We start from the raw sequence: 18,450 nt of genomic DNA on the forward strand, positions 1-18,450 counted from the left end.
TTATTTACAAATCCAAATCAACATAGATGAGGAATTACAGAGAAAATCAAGCTTTGGAAAAATATTAATACATAAAATGCAACATGGGCAGAACTATTTCCTTCCTGCCCTTGGAAGAAGAAAAAAGGGGACTAGAAATTGCTGGTGTCCTGAATCCATAACATGTTTTTCAGAGCTGTGTGCATTTGGGACTTTCACAGCAGCAGATATATTGGTACATCCATCTCGCTAATGATCTGTTGAGCATCAGTTATACCCTCTAAAGGGGAGAATGACATTTTTTATGTCGACTAGTTTCTTCTAGTGCCAGGGCAGTAGAATCCAAACAATGGTGACCTTTGTTAGAAACACCCCTTTTGGCCAGGACACACCCATTTTGTGATTAATTTTTTCTAAGAATTAAAGATCATTCAACAAGATGAAATCTTTACTTGGAGCCTAGAAGCATCCAACCAATTGTTTCTTTACTGCAGTCAGGATAATGTTTCATTCGAGCAGTGCCGCTGGGATGCATAATGCATCCAGAGAGATGGGGAACCTTCTTTCCAGTCAATCAATTGAACCATGCTATTTTGTGAAACTGCTGATCTGACCTTCTAGTTCTTGTCCTATGAAAAAGATTAGCAACATCCCTACATTTTAAGGCTGTGGTCTCACGATTGTGTTATTCCTGGCACAGAGCTACCCAGTTTTTGTGTTTCATCAATAGGTGATATATATGACCTATAAACATTTGAAAACAACTAGAAGGGCCCATTTTAACACAAAAACCACTGCTTTCACATCTATGGGTTTCATTTTTGTTCTCAGCTTGAGCTCTGTCATCTGTATTTTCCTGACAAGACCAGTCGGTGTTATTTTTAAATCTGTCCCATGTTCTGTGTCCTTACGGTGTCATATCTCCCCAGCTGCAGCTTTTTGTTTTTGAGAATGTCATAGCAAATCAAGATAACCACTAGGCAGAAAGGAGAAAATGAACACTAAAACAACATTAACACATAAAAAAGCCCAAACTGCAGATGACCAAGTTCCGGCTGCTCTAAAGACCAGTAGTGAGAGCAAGTTGAAATATGCACTAGACCCACAAAGAAGTCAGTCCAAAACCAACAGCAGCCAAAAATAAAAGCAGTGCCTGTGAATCACATATAACTGACAGCACAGGGATGTTGACTTAAAGGATACATTGAAGCATATATCGACAGTAGGTGCTCTTCTGACCACATTCCTGTATTCTTTGTCAGTAAGCTATTGCCTTTTGCACTACCTTAGCTGGCCCACATAGATGTTACTGCTTGAGGCTATTTTCTCTCTTCCATCCAAAAGCAGAAGGCATCCAGAAGTAAGTCAATTTTCTCAAGCTTCTACAGAACAGATAAAAAAAAAGTCTTGAAAGCTACATCTTCTAATCAGCAGTGCAATGTGATGCTCTGTCTCCTCATCAGCAGCATGGCTCAGGGTACGTGATGACAGGTAATTTTTGATTCAGAAAGAGGTAGGCCTGTGTAGTCTGGTGAGGAAAGGACATGGATGTTCAGCTGCAGCAAGGTGTATTCCTGAAACACTGCAAAGGATCTCTTTCTGCCAGGATTTTAGGACCCAGATTTAATATTCTCTCTGTTTTGAATTTATGAGGGTGGTGATGTAGACTGCCTCATTTCAAGAAAACTGCAAGTTTTTCACTACTTATTATCTACTTCAAGTGAGAAAAGGTGTAATGGGGAACTTGCATCAGAAAGTGACTTAGGTTCAGCTTCAAAAGTTTTGTTTGCTAATTCACAGAAGCAGTGGGAGTCTGAGAGAACTGTCTGGCTTCTTTTATCACTGTAAACTGATCAGCAGATACTGCTGGCTAATAATGTCGCTGTTTGTTAGAACGGGAGATTACTCTCAGTTCCTCAGTTTGTGCAGTCCAGCAAAGCATGCCCAGTGCCTAACTTTGTTCCCTTTTAGCTTTGCATAGCAGGGATATTTTGCCTAATACTGTGTATTTTTAGGGGAACTGTTACTGTAAATCAATGGTAAAGGCAGGCAAAGGAAGACACCAGAACTGTAGGTGTCCATCTCTGGACATGGTCCTCCTACACCAGGAGGGCCTACTCGGCTTTACATACCACATTTAAGGTGTTGATTAATTGTTGGTTTGGGTTTTGGGTTGTTTTTTTTTTTTTTCTTAGAATTTTGGTAATCTCTGGAAATATTTATTTTGCAGCAAAAGTCTTTCTTTTGTCTGACAAAGCAAGAATTCTGACTACCTTAAAGATGTTAAGGCTTAACAGTTGAACTATAGACTCCATGGATGTTGATAAAAAGTTGCAAGAAGTACCTCACTGGGCAAAGTCAGCCTAGAGAAGACAAGCTATGAAAAGAGTCACAGGAAATTCTAAGTGATTGTAAGGTCAAAATGCATTAATGCCATCAAAGAGAAATAGCTGCTACATAAAATAGAAAACTTAGCAACCTGTGAATGCCTTTCAGTGCACAGAAGAATTGTGTACATTTTATATGATGTTCCATGCAACAACTGTGTTTTATCTTAACACCCGCACCTACTTGCTACCTTATCAAAATCACTCCTCACCTGAAATACAACACATAATCATGCTTTTTCTTTAACCTGCATTATCACCTTGAACATACGCTCACCTTATCTAACTTACCAATTTTGGAAAGCGTAAGATCATTGAAGTCCTTTCTAGCTTTAAGAGGTGGCCTTATAGAATTGTGGCACGTTGCAGAATTGAGTAACTCTTGCATATGAAATTCTATTCTTCAGTTCTTACTGACAAGCATAGAAATGTCACCACTGACAGCAAGGGGAATGGGATTAAGGCTTTAGTGATACTGACCGCTAGAAAGCTTGCATCCGAGATGTGTTGATAGTACAGGACTCTCCATGCCCAGTGGTACATCCTACCAAATTACAACAAAGAGATGACACAAATGTGTTTATATCCCTGTCATTAGGTCTAGTCCCCAAGACAGGTGGAAAGCCCATCAGACCACTGCTGTTTTTGGGTCAAAATGCCAGACCTATTTTAAGAGGAGGGGTAAAAAAGAAATGTGAATCTTTTCAAAGTCATGCCAGTGCCTGTGAGGATTACAATAATTTGATTTGCTCTCCTAGTGTCGGATAATTTATTTAGTTTTCCTGTGAGAGGCAGTAACAGTTTTGTTTGCTATTTTGAAATTGGAGCTCCTCCACAGAGGCCAAGGAGTGGGACTAGAAAGGATCTGAACTAGTTATCATTAACAAACGTTGAAGTGTGTCTGATGGGTATTGAGATGGAATTGTATTTAAGAAAGTTAAAGAAAGGGAGAAGAAGATGGAGATGTCAGAGAGGAAAAAGGGAGAGATAACACTGCATTCAGTTACATAAAGGTGCTCTTGAATTCCCTAGCAGGAAGAGAAGGTATCTGCCCTGGAGGGCAGGCAGGCAGAAGTGCCCCCTCCAGTTCAGAACAGGTTTGATACTTCCCTTTGTTCATTCTGAATAGAACTCCTTTGGGTTTATCACCAAAGTGAGAGATGCCATGACCAATAAACAATGTAAAGGAAGTTCATGCTATATTTTCAGTTACTTTTTTGTAGGCAGCTGAACAAAGAGAGAAATAGATCCCAAACTGAAACTCAGTTTGAACTGATATGTTTTACTCAAACCAAGACTGGACTTCACCTACTGCTTAAAGTTTTGCTGAACTGCAATACAAATTGAGCTGGTACAAGTTCAGTTATACACAAACTGAAAATGAAAAGTTAATGAAAAAGCAGACCAGTTTGACTCCCTGTAATTGAAGGAAGAGTCGGTTGTTCTACAGTTTAAAATATCTACCAGTACAAAGCAACGAGGAATATCTTAAAATGTAATTGCTTGTACAAAGTTTAAAATTCACAGAAAATGTAATGGTTTAAAAAAAATAAAAAAAAGGAGAAACCCCCATTTGAACAAGTGCTATTGTGCTTCTACTTACTTTTTTTGGCTTTATGTTTTAGGAGCAGGGGGAAGGTATTTTCCAAGTTTCATATGATCTCAAAATCAAATATCTAGATTTTCAACTGATTTGGGGACAGAAGGTTAGCACCGGGGTCATCTGAAATCTATAAACAAATTCTATTTTGGGGTCATCTTTTCTAAATTCTGAATATCTGAGATTAAAACAGGGAATCAAATACAACACAAGATTGTAGGTCAGAAGTCCATTATTGGAGACATAAGACCAAAAGGGGGAGAAAAAGGAAGAGGGAAAATAAAAGATTAAATTCTTTCAGTTATACTGTGGTACTCTGAATTCATTTAGGTTTTAACTAGTGGTTGCAGCACTTTTTGATAATTCAGCAAAAACTGTAGATCCCTTTTAGCCTCAGTAAGCAGAGGCCAAGATCATAGCATGGATCAGGAGAGGTGGAGAACGAAGGGAAAAGAGGATGACAGTTTCAGGGCTTGGATCCAAGCAGCCTTTATAAGCAGGAATAAGTCTGACCTGCCTGAGGGCAGGTCACTATGCTGAGGGATCCAGGAGGCTTGGCACAAAACAAAATGCAAACGTAGCAGCCAACCAAGAGCAGCAACAGTGCTAAAAGCTACCTGTGCAGTATCTACTTGAAGGAGTAACCCAAGACACAAAGCTCCACAAAAGCACTATTTTGGTACATCAGAGGAATAATTAGGGAATCTATATCAAACTATGTAAAAATGCCTGGTGATACCTAAGAGAGAAACAGGCTATTCTCCCATCAAACACAGCTGCTGTATTTTTGCATGCTATTTTTTAATCATTCCTGTTTTGGGACTCTCTGCAGCAAAGGGGGGGGGGGGGGGGGGGGGGGGGGGCTGTGGTAGTTTCAGTCTTGTATATAGTGATGACTTGAAAACCAGAGTTACTGTAGCATTAGTTCTGCTCTTAACAGCTGATGTTAACTGCTAAAAGACTCACAACCTTCACGCTCATGAATGTACTGTAATGCTACATTTTAGTTGTCAAACCCCTTGGAACCTGCAGAAGCAAGTAGCCTGCTCCATGCTGAGGAAGAGCTGGGTGTTATGCAGCCACCCAGCTCTGCAAGCAAGTAGAACTCATGCCAATTACCGGTATTGGTAATGAGTCACTTGAAAATCCCATTGTGCACATAAAGCTTTAAACATGGAGGAATCCATTCAATACAAATGTGTTCTCAGACTTGCACTGTCAGATGCCTGCTGACATGGCTCTTGTACGCCAGTCCAACCACTTGCTATGTAATGTGGCTTTATTGTCTTCCACTCACATTATCAAATGCTTTCCTTGTTATTAAATGCTTTTTTTTCCATGTAAAAGGCAAATAATTTCCATTCCCATCATACCAGCACTGCCATGTTTCTAAACTACACCGTTTGTGATGGGTCCTCCTACACTTATCATAACAGGCAGGCAGAAACAGGAGATAAAGAATTTGTGTATCTGTCTGCGGCATCTACCTCTACCAAATCAGGTTGGGATTGCAGATGTTTGACTTGCCATAACAGTGGGAATTTACTGTTAGTTGTTGTAAAGCAACGATATTGATAAATACAGGCCTTAATCTGAGATAAAAAAATTAGCAATTAGATTTCTAGTGAAATCTAACCCCCCCACCCAAAAAAAAAAAAAATTTAGTTTCCTGTGGTCAAAAGAACAATGTGGCTTTTCATATCTTATTTGTATGAATAAATAAAAAGGTAAGTACTTTAACAAATAATGGTGCAAAAACTTGATGGAGGAATAGAAATATTCAGTCTTAATGCTTGGTTGAATACAAAAACATTCCCAAAATTGTGTGAAACCAATCTACCCTCTTCAAGTCTTTTCTTATCCAAATGAACATCTGAGAACACATTTCCAGTCAGGAAGCAAATACTCTAACAAGTATTCGATCTGTCCACAGCTACCATGGAAAATTTTTACTTGTTTTTCTTAGAATAATTGTAATTAATGATAATCTGTTTTTTTCTGGTGAGGCACCTCTTACTGGAGCTTCCCCAGAAGAGCTTCCACACAAGGTGCAGCATTTTCCAGAAGGATTTATGGGAGCTATCAAGCCTCTCTGCCTCAGATTCTTAAATCCAAATTACTTTACCATCTTTTAATTACAAGCAATTCAACCTTCTGAAGGGAAGTGAGTAAGTTTCTAGTAAAGTCTTCCCTCATTTTCCAGTTACCATGTTCTCTCTTTCGTATGTATCTGCAGGTGTCTGTGATCCCATGTACATGAACGGGGGGAAATGTGTACGCCCAAATGTCTGCGACTGCCCAACTGGTTGGAGGGGAAAGCACTGTAATAAACGTAAGAATCTCTACTGCCCACAAAACAGATTATTATTACTTAGGCCAGTTAACATAAATTGTAATCTTCTTTTAATATTAAAAAACAATGTAGTAAATAGAATCCGTTTTGCTACTTCAGCAGTTTGAAAAAAAACATTTTTAAGTACAGGTAATATAAAATGCTATAAACATTTAATGTTTGCAAAGCTAAAAAAAAGCTGTGTTAGGGGAAGCCTGGTTCTGCTTCATGCAGCTGTCTGTTATACATCTTGTTACAGAAATTCATTTTTACAGTATTAAACTTGAAGCATTGATTTTATGTTTGCTTCACATATTTTGTTATATTTTACTGAGAACTGCCATGTATTTCAAAATACAGAACTATTTAAAGCCTGCTATAAAGCTTTCCAAACTGATATACTCTCAAGGTCACCAGATACATTTTGGTGCATAATTTGGAGAATTATGTGTTCTTACTCTGTAACTCTACCAGATCTGACTACAGTTACATAAAAATGTAATTAAAAAAACTCTCCTGCCTTAAAATATTTCCAAGGAATATTTTTCCGTACATGGCTATTTATTACCATGATGTTGACAGATAAACTGAATAAATTTATAATCAAGATGACATACTGTATGTAAACCAGATTAAAATATTGGCTTCTTACCCTTTGGGTCTTGATCGTAAATATTATTTCAGAACCAGCGTTTTGAAATTTAAATATTAATAATTTCTTCAAAAATGCTGAAGGAAAGAGGTGTCTCTCACACATACACACCAAAACATGCATTTGCTCCTTCAGCATAGCTGCAGAAATGATAAATGCATTAAACATATCAAACTTTACTATGAGAATCTATTTATTTATGACATGGAACACACTGTTTGCATATAACACATATGAATATATTATATGGGAAGTATTCTTAGTGGATGGTGAGCTGAGCATTAGATATACCAAAACACCCAGTAGGCAGTCATCAAAGATAAATTTAAAATATCAAAGAACCCTGAACAGTGATTATCTGATGGAGAGAAAGCATACACTTCTAAAGAAGTTAGCCATACTGAGTAAAACCTAGCAGGTCACCTTTCAGACAGAATCTTGAACATCCAGATACCTCATGTACATCTTCTCTCTTGTTTCATGTCAATCTGTTTAGCTGTTTGCCTGCAGGAGTGTCTGAACAGTGGAGAATGTATAGGTCCAAACACCTGTGAGTGCTCTGAAGGATGGGTAGGAATGCTGTGCCAAATCTGTAAGTGCTGTTTCAATTACTACAGTTTTGTAACCACACATGTTGCACTAGAGATCTTTATACAGTAAATTTTCTACTATGTGTATATTGTGTTAGGTTTGTAGTTGGACTCAATGATCATAGAATTATTGAATGGTCTGGGTTGGAAAGGACCCTAAGGCTCATTCAGTTCCAACCCCCTGCCATGGGCAGGGACACCTTCCACTAGACCATGTTGCTCAAAGTCCCATCCAACCTGGCCTTGAACACTGCCAGAGATGGGGCATCCACAGCTTCTTTGGGCAGCACCCTTACAAAGAAGTAATTTGGTTATGTGAATTTTGGTTTTCACTTATACAGGCATGAAAATAAGTTAGGTCTTCAAGGTCTTTTCCAACCTAAATGATTCTATGATTCTATCATGTGAAAGTCCACCATAACATGATTAGCACACAAATTCTGCCTACTATTTGTCAGAACTGTCATATGCTGCCAGTAAAACTATTACTTTCAAAGACATTTCTGTATTCAACATTAGTATGAGACAGAGACCTGACTCATCTTTTCCTTATGTGAATGCTGAGCTCAACCTGTCAGACAAAATTAGTAGTCTTTAAATAAAATAATTTTAAATAAAAGGTAAAAAAAAGGGGTTGAGGACAGAAGGAAATGGAGTAGCTCTTTCTGTGTCATTAAACAGAGAAAGAAATTCTATTTATCTTGTAACCTAGGAGCCTGATGCTGTAATCATTACCTGCTCAGGCTGACCACCAAGATGTCTGGAAGTATTTGCATGCAGAAGGGATGGAAGACCTGGAAGAGGAAGAGACCTGTTGCTGCCTGTTACATACAAGGTCGCTTCAGTTTGTGTATGTTATTAGCTTTACAGTAAAAGGGCATAAGGAAAATATCAAGGCATTATCTCCTTTAAAGGGCAATCTTTCTTTCCTCTCACACTCGCAGAGCATAATTACTTATGGAGATCTTTTGTCAGTTAAATCCCAGTGGCTGTGTAATTGTTTATTTGAGCCAGCTGTCTTCTTGTTCAAACATGGCAATGTTTAAAGTTATTTATTAGTTGATGATATATTCCTGACTCGGTTTATTAAATAAACAAACAAATCGTGCCTGTTTCTGTAAAAGCCAATGGTTACTTTCATTAACAATTTCTGCTATCCTATGCAGGCACACAGCCTAGGCAATTTTATATATATCTAACATTTGAAACTTTGCTTCAAATCTGTTCACTTACTCTACTTTTGCTATTTCTTCCCACTGTAATGGAAAGTTAAATCAGCCTTTTGTACAAAAAGCACTGGCTGAAATTCCTAGGTCCCACAGCAAACCCAGATAATCACCAACTGGTTGGAATTACTGTTTTTTTAGATAGAAAGTGAGAGGACTATTGTCACAGAGCAGATGGCAAGGTCTTATGATGTTGCTCCAGGGTATTCCAGTGAGGCAGAGAGGGAGCAGGGGAAAAAGAAACATCTTCATCCTCACAGATGTTAGGTATAAAGTTTTGCATAGTAATCCCTGAAAGCAAGTCTGGTTTTGTGTTTTGATGTGAGGTTATTCACCCAAATCCAGAATTCAGTGGAAAAATAAGAAGTGTTTGTCTGTCTAAACACAAAGAGCCTTCTGAGTGCCTCCCTTGCTCAAAGAAGTGCTTACCTTCGCCTCAGCTTTGACCCTGAGGAGCAGGCTGCTAGCAGCACAAAGGGGACTATAAACAACCTCTGGTTACATCTTTTTGTTGTTTTCATATTACTTTGTCCTCTTTCCCATCTCCCAGCAGCACACAAACAGTGGGCCATATCTGCACACACTGCAGAACAAGTGTGTCTCTGGCAAGCAGACATTTATTTCATGATAAATTTCTGTGCAAAATTGCCTTATGAGATTTAAGTTCCCAGCTTTTCCTGTGCTCAACACCCCCTTCTTGCTTGGATGTGTGTGCCCAAATTCTGTGCATCGCTATTGTATCAACAAGGCTGAATACGGCCTTGATTTGCACCACTTTAAGTATAGACTTCAGCTGTTAAACTCAACAATGGTGAAACAATCACATTATAAGAAACATACTATTCATTATCTACAAATATTGATATTCTGTATTAATTTCTTCTATTACATATTAAAATTTTACATATATACTATGTATGAATGTGTCTATTTATATTTTCTATTATTTTTATATATTTTTCAATATTAATTTAACTTTTTTGATTTCATAATGCAAAAATTCCATCTCACTCCACAATGAACAATCCAGATGATAACATTTCTCAGCAATCACTGTACCTTCTCCACTGTCCAGAAGCAATTAGGGCTGAACTGTTTCTCTGGGGCTTTTTCAAGGGTAGGAGGAGGTTTGATAACCCAGTTTCATTCTTTGTTCATCCTGTGAATTCATGCAGCTGCCCTTACTGGTATGGCAGCAATAGAAATGCAGATACAGGTTTTATCTACCTGTTCAACCTCATTTTTTCCTCATTAACTTCCTAACACAAGTCCAGTTGGGTGACTAAAGTAAAGGATCTAAGAGATGTCCACTACCATTTTCTGGATATTTCTCAGATGCAAAAATTGTCTCAGTCCTCTGTACTGAGGCAGCTAGGCAGAGTAGTCAATTAAGCCAATAAAAGAGAAAATGGACAAATACTGAAAATTTATCTTGGATATGTACTTTTGATTTATTTTTAAGAAAGCCACAGATCACCTTCATCAGTGAAGTTTCTAACTTACGTAGGCCTAAGCCTACATGGACAGTTCAAGACATTTGGAGGCATCAGCAGATGCAGCTTCCACAATAAAATCTTTTCTAGATCTCTCTTTGGTCTTCTATAAAACCAGAAAAAGCAGAGCAAGACATTCTCTACTTTTAGGTCCCTAGCAATTAATTTAAATACTTAAAAGTGCAAATATCAGTGCCTTAGATTTTTCTGCCAACATTCACCAGGAAAAAAGATCATCAATCTCTATTACAAGCAACAGTTCAAAATGCTTCAATCTTTCAGCAGATACCACTATGGACAGTAACTTAAAACAGATTTTCAGTTCTGTTGCAATGAAGATTGGCAATGTCTAAGGTTGAATAATTTGGAAATGTCATAAAATCACAGAATAGTTAGGGTTGGAAATGACCTCAAAATCATCTACTTCCAAACCCCCTGCCATGGGCAGGAACACCTCACACTAAACCATGTCACCCAAGGCTCTGTCCAACCTGGCCTTGAACACTGCCAGGGATGGAGCATTCACAACTTCCCTGGGCAACCCATTCCAGTGCCTCACCACCCTAACAGTAAAGAACTTCTTCCTTATATTCAATTTAAACTTCCCCTCTTTAAGTTTTACCCCATTACCCCTTGTCCTATCATTACAGACCTTAATGAAGAGTCCATCCCCAGCATCGTTATTATAGGCCCCCTTTCAGATACTGGAAGGCTGCTATGAGGTCTCCATGCAGCCTTCTCTTCTCCAGGCTAAACAGACCCAACTTTCTCAGCCTGTCTTCATACGAGAGGTGCTCCAGTCCCCTGATCATCCTCGTGGCCCTCCTCTGGACTTGTTCCAACAGTTCCATGTCCTTTTCATGTTGAGGACACCAGAACTGCACACAATACTCCAAGTGAGGTCTGGCGAGAGCAGAGTAGAGGGGCAGGATCACCTCCTTTGATCTGCTGGTCACACTCCTTTTGATGCAGCCAAGGATACAGTTGGCTTTCTGGGCTGCGAGCACACACTGAAGCTGGTTCATGTTCATCTTCTCATCAACCAACACCCCCAAGTCCTTCTCTGCAGGGCTGCTCTGAATCTCTTCTCTGCCCAACCTGTAGCTGTGCCTGGGATTGCTCTGACCCAGGTGTAGGACCTTGCACTTGGCATGGTTAAACACCTCACAAGTGTGTCAAGGTCCCTCTGGATGGCATTCTTTCTCTTCAGCATATCAACCGAACCACACAGCTTGGTGTCATCGGCAAACTTGCTGAGGGCACACTCAATCCCACTGTCCCTATCACCGACAAAGATGTTGAACAAGACCGGTCCCAACACCAATCCCTGAGGGACACCACTCGTTACTGGTCTCCAGCTGGACACTAAACCATTGAAAAATATAAAAAAAAATAGCATCAAAGACACTTTTATTCCTCCCGTTGATATTTTGCTCCCCATACCTTATTTAAAGGTACACCAATGTCTGGGAACGCTGATGGTGTTGAAGGCACCAGCTTTCATGTGGTGGCACCTCCAAGCTCTGCTCCTGCAGTCAGGATGTGGCCACTTTCTTGAGTGTCTCCTTCACGTACTAGACCAGCACCTGTGTCTTGACCTTCAGCATCCCAAATTCAACTGTCTCCTTCATTTACATGGAGAGCAGCAGGTTTGCCACCCGCATGATGGCCACTCGCCCCTCTATGCAGTCCATGAGGATGAACTTGAATTGAATGCCTGGTGCCCATTCTTGTCATAGGCCATCCAGATGTTGCTGACAATGGCCATGGTGATTCTGGCATCAGTGTCCCCATAGCCCGAGCAGGCAAGCAGGGACCTCTTGTTGTCCAGGAGCAGCATGCTCTAGACATCACCGGTATTTGCCTCTGGCTCACCACCTGTGTCAGGGCCTCGGGAGCAGCATGGCTGCAACTCCAGGAAAAAAGGGCATCAATCTTTCAGACTGATCAATCATCAACGTCTCAGGGAGTAAGATCAGACTGTGTTGTCAGAAGAAGTCACCACATGTTAAGGAGCTTGTATCTAATTTGGAAGAAGTGTGCTATGTTTTGGAGAAGCAATCATTCCACATTAGATATCCAGTCTAAAGCTCCTTGCCTGTGGCTTCCCCTTGTCTCCTGCAGTGCTAACTCACATCGCTCTTTTTCTTGAGCAAGGAAAGAAACATTAGAACAAAGGAGTGAAGACCTGACAGTACAGTCTGACTATCCTGACAGATATTGCCAAAACATAACCCAGTAAAGTCAGAAGGCTTCTAGCCAGGCATATACGTCTGTTGTTTAAGGTCCTGAATGCAGAATCAAGTTATAATTCTAATAATTAATTATTAAGTATATAAAGGTTATAGTTGTGAAGGATCTTCATCATTAAAATTCATGCTGCTATCTTCTGTTCTAATATTTTTGAACCCATATTGGCTCCTCATTGCCCTTCAGAATATCTTCTCTTTATTTGCATGTTATAAGTGTCAAGCTTAAAGCCTTATAATTTCCTCAACATTCTTCTTCATTCTCTTTCTCTGCCTTGAACAACATCTCAGACATGCTTTCTTCTAGGTTTCCTATGTAACCCTTTCGAACCTTAAAAAAATAAAAATGTTAACAAAGAATGTAGTTTGCATGCAAATTACAGCTCTGTTCTTTTAATACCCAGGGATAAATCTCTTTTTATAATGGGCATTTATTGATTATAATTTTTACATAAGCTTAGCTTATTAAATTACTTTCTTTGCTGAATCTGTACAGGATGAGGCATATATAGCTTCTATCATTTTTAGTGTTTAGAGGCTTAGCATCCCTTGTAAATACATTTATGAAATATTCATTTGAACTTCAGCTATGTTATTATCCTCTGTTATTTCAATTCCAATTTTCTTCCAAAATGTTTTAAACTTTTCTCCTAACTGAGCTCTTGTTTTTCTGAGCACCAAAGCAAGAAGCAATGGAGGGAGATGGAGAGACAGGAAGGTAGCAAAGGATAAAAAAGGAGGAAATATTTCCCCTTTTTTCCCTTAGTTTGCATCACCTGATAATCAGACAGAAAAAAGCCATATTCAATGCCTGTTCTTCTGCCCATGCATACTGATATAGGGGTCTCCAGAAGAATCCATCTTTCTTTACCTTACCTGTTCTTATTTTATCCGCTATCAAGATGAAAGGAGAACTAACTTCCATTTTTCCCCAGCCCAAGTTCATATCAAATTAATAATATTAATGTCATGCACAGTTCTCTGAAATAGCAGTATCATGGACAGGTCTCTCTCTTCTAGCTCACTAAACAATCGAACAAAACCGATGTGGGCACAAGGAGCCCCTTCTACTGACAATGCACAATTTCTGTTCCAGTAAACAAAACTCTCAGATTTTTCCAGTTATAAACTTGAGTTCTGTCAAAGTTCATGGAGGAGCTGATGTAGCAAGTTGACAAATGTTGGGCATGCTGTTCTAGCTAACATGAGCATGATTTCATTCATCCTCTGCCCCATCCAAACCCAGGATTCAAATCTGGGACTCCCGATTGCAGAAGAAGGAGAAATTCAGAAGCTTGCAGCTGCCCATTTTGGGTCTTAAGGAGTGCTTTGCAACAGACACCTAACAAGACCAAATTTGCTTTTAAAATGTTGTGTCGACAAAACCACACTTTCAACTTTTCAAAGTAGCAGAAACATATCAAGTAGCTCATCTACTAGGAGGCAAGTTGCTGTCTCCAAGTGACTGGAGTCCAACAGCAGATAACAACCTGACAGCTGGCTTTTTAAAAAGGAGCACCTGGAGGTGCAGGTCCCGGTCCATCCGTGATCTTGTTCTGGACATGATACAGGTCGGTAGTTTTGACACAATATGAACCCTCACTACCTGCCTTTACGCAAAAGGGCAGCTGTTTGCCAAGCTGTTTACAGCCTCTCTTTTTCAGATGTGTAGAGTGGCAGTCAGTCTGGTTCTTCACTCCTCTGTCCTGCAGCTGTCAGGGCTGAAGTTCAGTATATATATTTAGATTTTAATATTCCCTACTTTGCCAAAATCTCAACCTCTTCACTGAGTGTTAGCAGCCATGATATAACACAAGGTAGAACAAAACCAATACACATTCCATGTATTGTTAAACAGCTTGTCCTGGCCTTTTAAGGTCACTATAGCAATTACTATAACTGAGAATCACATTTGCATGGCACAGGATCCTACTATATGTTTTCTAAAGAAATTTTACTGGTCTATCCCTGAGACTTTATATCATAACACAAAGAATTTGCATGAGCTTAATGTGTCAAAATCAGAACCTAAATCTAACAAAATTCTGGAATTTGCTCCTTCAGCCCCTGAACTTGTTGAAGCTGATTTTCTGGAAAACAAAACAAAACAAAACAAAACAAACAAAAAAAAAACCAAAACCAAACCACCGAACAACTCACAGAGTTTAAACTCTGTGGAATTTTTGGATGGAACACTTTGCTCTGTAATAAAGGAGATGGTATTTGATCATAAGATATGCATCTATATTTTCAGATCTGTCTTAAATGGGACATGGTTTGCAGCCTCCTATATGCCTCTGCCACACAAGAAAAGATAAAAGCCACTTGTTGATTCATATCTGACCAGTTTTGAAGGCATTCATTTTGACTTCCTGTAATTAGGATGCAACAGTCTGGCAATATTTATAGGTTTAACTCATGAGATCTAATTAAAATACTTTGACATGTGTGTTCTTCCTGAATCGGTGCCCTATGAATTGGCTGTTCTCTTTCCTCTATGCCAAAACAATGTCATAACAACACAAATAGCTAATGAGAATGAAAAACTGGCTGAAATTTGACTAGTTCAATTTATTATCTTTTTTTTCTCTCTTAAAAAAACCCCACTGATTCCTTTAGTAACAGAATATCTTCAAGTGGATGTGCCTCAATAAGTACACTGGTATCCAGGACAGAAAAGGGTTTCTAATTATTTTTCCTTAGGAAATCATTACTGATTCTGTGGGGCCATAAAATTACATGTTCTAATGCCCTAGTTTCCAGAGATGTAAAGTGTGTAGTTCAACAAATTCTCCCTTTCATTTATTTGCAATATTTGGGAGTATATATTTAACATATCTTTTCCTATCAAGTCAAGAACAGACCTTTTAACAGCCATTATTTTATTTCAATTGAAACTAAAATAAAATTTGGCGTAACTGTGACCCAAACCTCAACACCCAGAATGTATCCTTGCTTTCAAAATTAGGCCTTGCACTGATCCATTTCTGACTGAGCTAAGGTGACTGTTTTAGCACAGTCTTCTCTTTCCCCATCACTGGGGAGAAAAGGAAAACAATAAAGGCAATTGTAAACATAACAGACACATAGGCATGAAAAAGCCTATGGCAAACCATCTTTAATGCTTCCATTTATTTATTTTATTGTCCTTTCCTCCATCATATGAAACTACAGAATAATAATGTATTTTGTCAAATAAATCTCCTTTCAAAAGTAAACGTATTTTCAAAAGCATCTAAATATTCCCTTTCTAATTAGGCGACTTAGAATAAGTGTATCTCTAAGCAACTTTATCTTTCATTTGTAGCACTTTCTGAGCAAATATGTCTATCTGGAAGCAGATGCATAAGACCAACTGTCATGTACTGCAGAAGTGACTATACTGGTTCAACATGTGAAAAGGTAAGGTCCAAAACCACTGACTCTTATGGTAAGAACAAAAACAACCAAATGTAACTGAAATAGTTTACAAGAAAATGGATTAAAGTCCTGTTAACCTTATGAAAGATATAAATGGGTTATATAATATCTTAAAGGAAATTCAATGACTGTTCAGTTGCAAATTAACCATGTATCCAAGTTCAATGCAAAATTTTCCCTTAAGGAACAGTTTAATGCTTCAAATATAAAGCCCACAAAAGCTGTGTCTATTCTGGTAGTTAGGCTCACCCTTCATACAGTGCTCCTGTCCAAACCCACTAGTCATTTGCACAGCAAACCCTGGAGAAAAACAGCTAGCTGCAGTCCAACCAAAGCCTGAAGGATATTCTGAATTGCAAGAACAACCTCCTCCTCCTCCCCAGCAAACACCACTCCACTTGCTTTTCACATCCCTGCCTTCCTAACTTTGCCTCTTGTTTGCTATGTGAAATTGCATGCCTTGCACCCAGGAGGTCTGCAAGCAGCAATTACTCCTGTTCATTCTTTTTCCACACCAGTTTTCACAACCAACCAACTTCTTGCTGAGCTTGACCTCAAACTCTACATTAAATGTCCACTACAGACCTATCCAAAAGTGGCAAAACACTTTTGTGTTTGCCAATTTGCCAGTTCTCGTGGTCAGAGAAGGATCCACCTCACTTGCCTAAGGAACTCTGTTAGGTGCACTTTTCCAAGACGATCTCTCCCACCACCTGTTAGCACTTCCTACTCCATTACTAAATAAGTGCTGCTGCATGTGCTCAGACAGAGCTGATGGGACTAAATTTTCTGTGCCCTTCCTAGGTGAATGACAGCCAAGAGGTGACACTTGTCCTGCTATGCATTTTCTTTCTGTGATAGCTGTTCCCTTAAAAGAAACAATGGTTTATTTCTTCCTGGCACTGAAGCTAGCAAACTGAAGTCTAGTTCATGCAAATCTTTTTGGGTTTTATTTTTCCCCCTCCCCCCATGAATTTGTGAACCATTGAGTTGGGCAAATACTATCCTTACCCTCAAAGTAGATGGAAAGCTTGGAAGGCTGCCTTGCAGAAAGAGACCTGGGGGTGTTCGTTGACAGACAGCTGAATATGAATCAGTACTGTGCCCAGGTGGCCAAGAAGACCAATGGCATCCTGGCTGGTATCAGCAATAGCACAGCCAGCAAGAGCAGGGCAGTGATCATCCCCCTGTATTCAGCACGGGTGAAGCTACACCTCGAATACTGCATTCAGTTCAGGGCCCCTCACTACAAGAAAGCCACTGAGGTGCTGGAGTGTGGGAGCTGGTAAAGAGCACAAGTCTTATAAGGAATGGCTGAGGGAACTGGGGTTGTTTTGTCTGGAGAAGGCTCAGGGGAGATGTTATCACTCTGCAGCTACCTGAAAGGAGGTTCTAGTGAGGTGGGGGCTGATATCTTCTCCCAAGCAAGAAGTGACAGAACAAGAGGAAACAGCCTCAAGTTGTACCAGGGGAGGTTTACATTGGATATTAGGAAAAACTTCTTCCCTGAAAGAGTTGTCAAGCACTGAAATAGCTGCCCAAGGAAGTGGTGGAGTCATCATCCCCAGGGGCATTTAAAAGACTTGTAGATGTGGTATTAAGGACATGGTTTAGTTCTGGACTTGGCATGACTGCGTTAATGGCTGGACTCTACGATCTTAAAGGTCTTTTCCAATCTAAATGATTCTATTCTATTTTATTGTTGAGGGACACATTTTTAAGCCACAGACATTTTCCAAACTCAAATTCAAACACTGTTCCACTCAGACGACCTGACTGGCCCGATCTGCAACTTTTGTAAAGGCAGGTTGACATTTATCTGTTTTGAAAAGCTAAGGGCAAAAAATCAATGTATTTTTGTTTCAATTATATAATGCATTAAGTGAAAGCATAAAAATCTATTCAGATAGTAACTTTATTCTGTTAATGATAATTAGATTTTAATATCACAATTTTTTTAACAAGTACATTCTCATACTAAAGTACAGCTCCTTAGCAATACTGAAATGCAGCTGATGTAGATAAAATGACTAAGTGCTGTAATTTTCTGAATATAAAAATCTATTATACAGGTTGGCTGTAGCCTACAAAAATACGGTGCACATTTTCTCAAATAATTAACAGAAGTACAAATGGAAGCAGGAATATGCCAAGATAAGCTGGAGTTATTGTCTGCAGGTATTTATATTCAGAAGACTTTCCTTTGACGGGTCAAGAGTTGCCTTTTCTGATAAAGCAGACCAAGATTACCAGGAATGCTTTAGAGTATTATTCTAGTTGTGAAAGTGCGAATTATGATAGTTGTCATTTCATAAAGGGAGTGGATCTTTGTTGCACTTACAGAAAACATTAAATCAAAAACAAAAGAAAAAAACAGGCTTCTTTTTCATATGGATAAAATATTACACAGTAAATCAGTCCTGAAAGAAAAGGAAAGTAGAAAAAGACTTTGCGTATTATGTATGTCCAAGATGCCAAGCCATCCATGATACATGTAAACACATGAGCCTCTCCAGCAATGA

At 39.1% G+C, this 18,450-nt stretch overlaps 1 protein-coding gene and 1 pseudogene across 1 annotated transcript; one reads left to right on the top strand and one right to left on the bottom strand.

Annotated features, from left to right (window-relative positions):
• Positions 1 to 17,217, top strand: part of LOC106023561 (von Willebrand factor D and EGF domain-containing protein-like) — a 185,163-nt pseudogene extending 167,946 nt beyond the window's left edge.
• On the bottom strand, positions 11,795 to 14,051 carry LOC101878368 (ragulator complex protein LAMTOR2). Its single transcript, XM_013130151.1, is given in 4 exon segments — positions 11,795 to 11,967; positions 11,970 to 12,123; positions 12,126 to 12,165; positions 13,999 to 14,051. Coding segments are annotated over 4 exon segments (420 nt in total).
• Positions 17,218 to 18,450: the final 1,233 nt, after the last annotated feature.

The sequence above is a fragment of the Melopsittacus undulatus genome, chromosome 4 (assembly GCF_012275295.1).
Source record: "Melopsittacus undulatus isolate bMelUnd1 chromosome 4, bMelUnd1.mat.Z, whole genome shotgun sequence".
Taxonomy (NCBI): domain Eukaryota; kingdom Metazoa; phylum Chordata; class Aves; order Psittaciformes; family Psittaculidae; genus Melopsittacus; species Melopsittacus undulatus.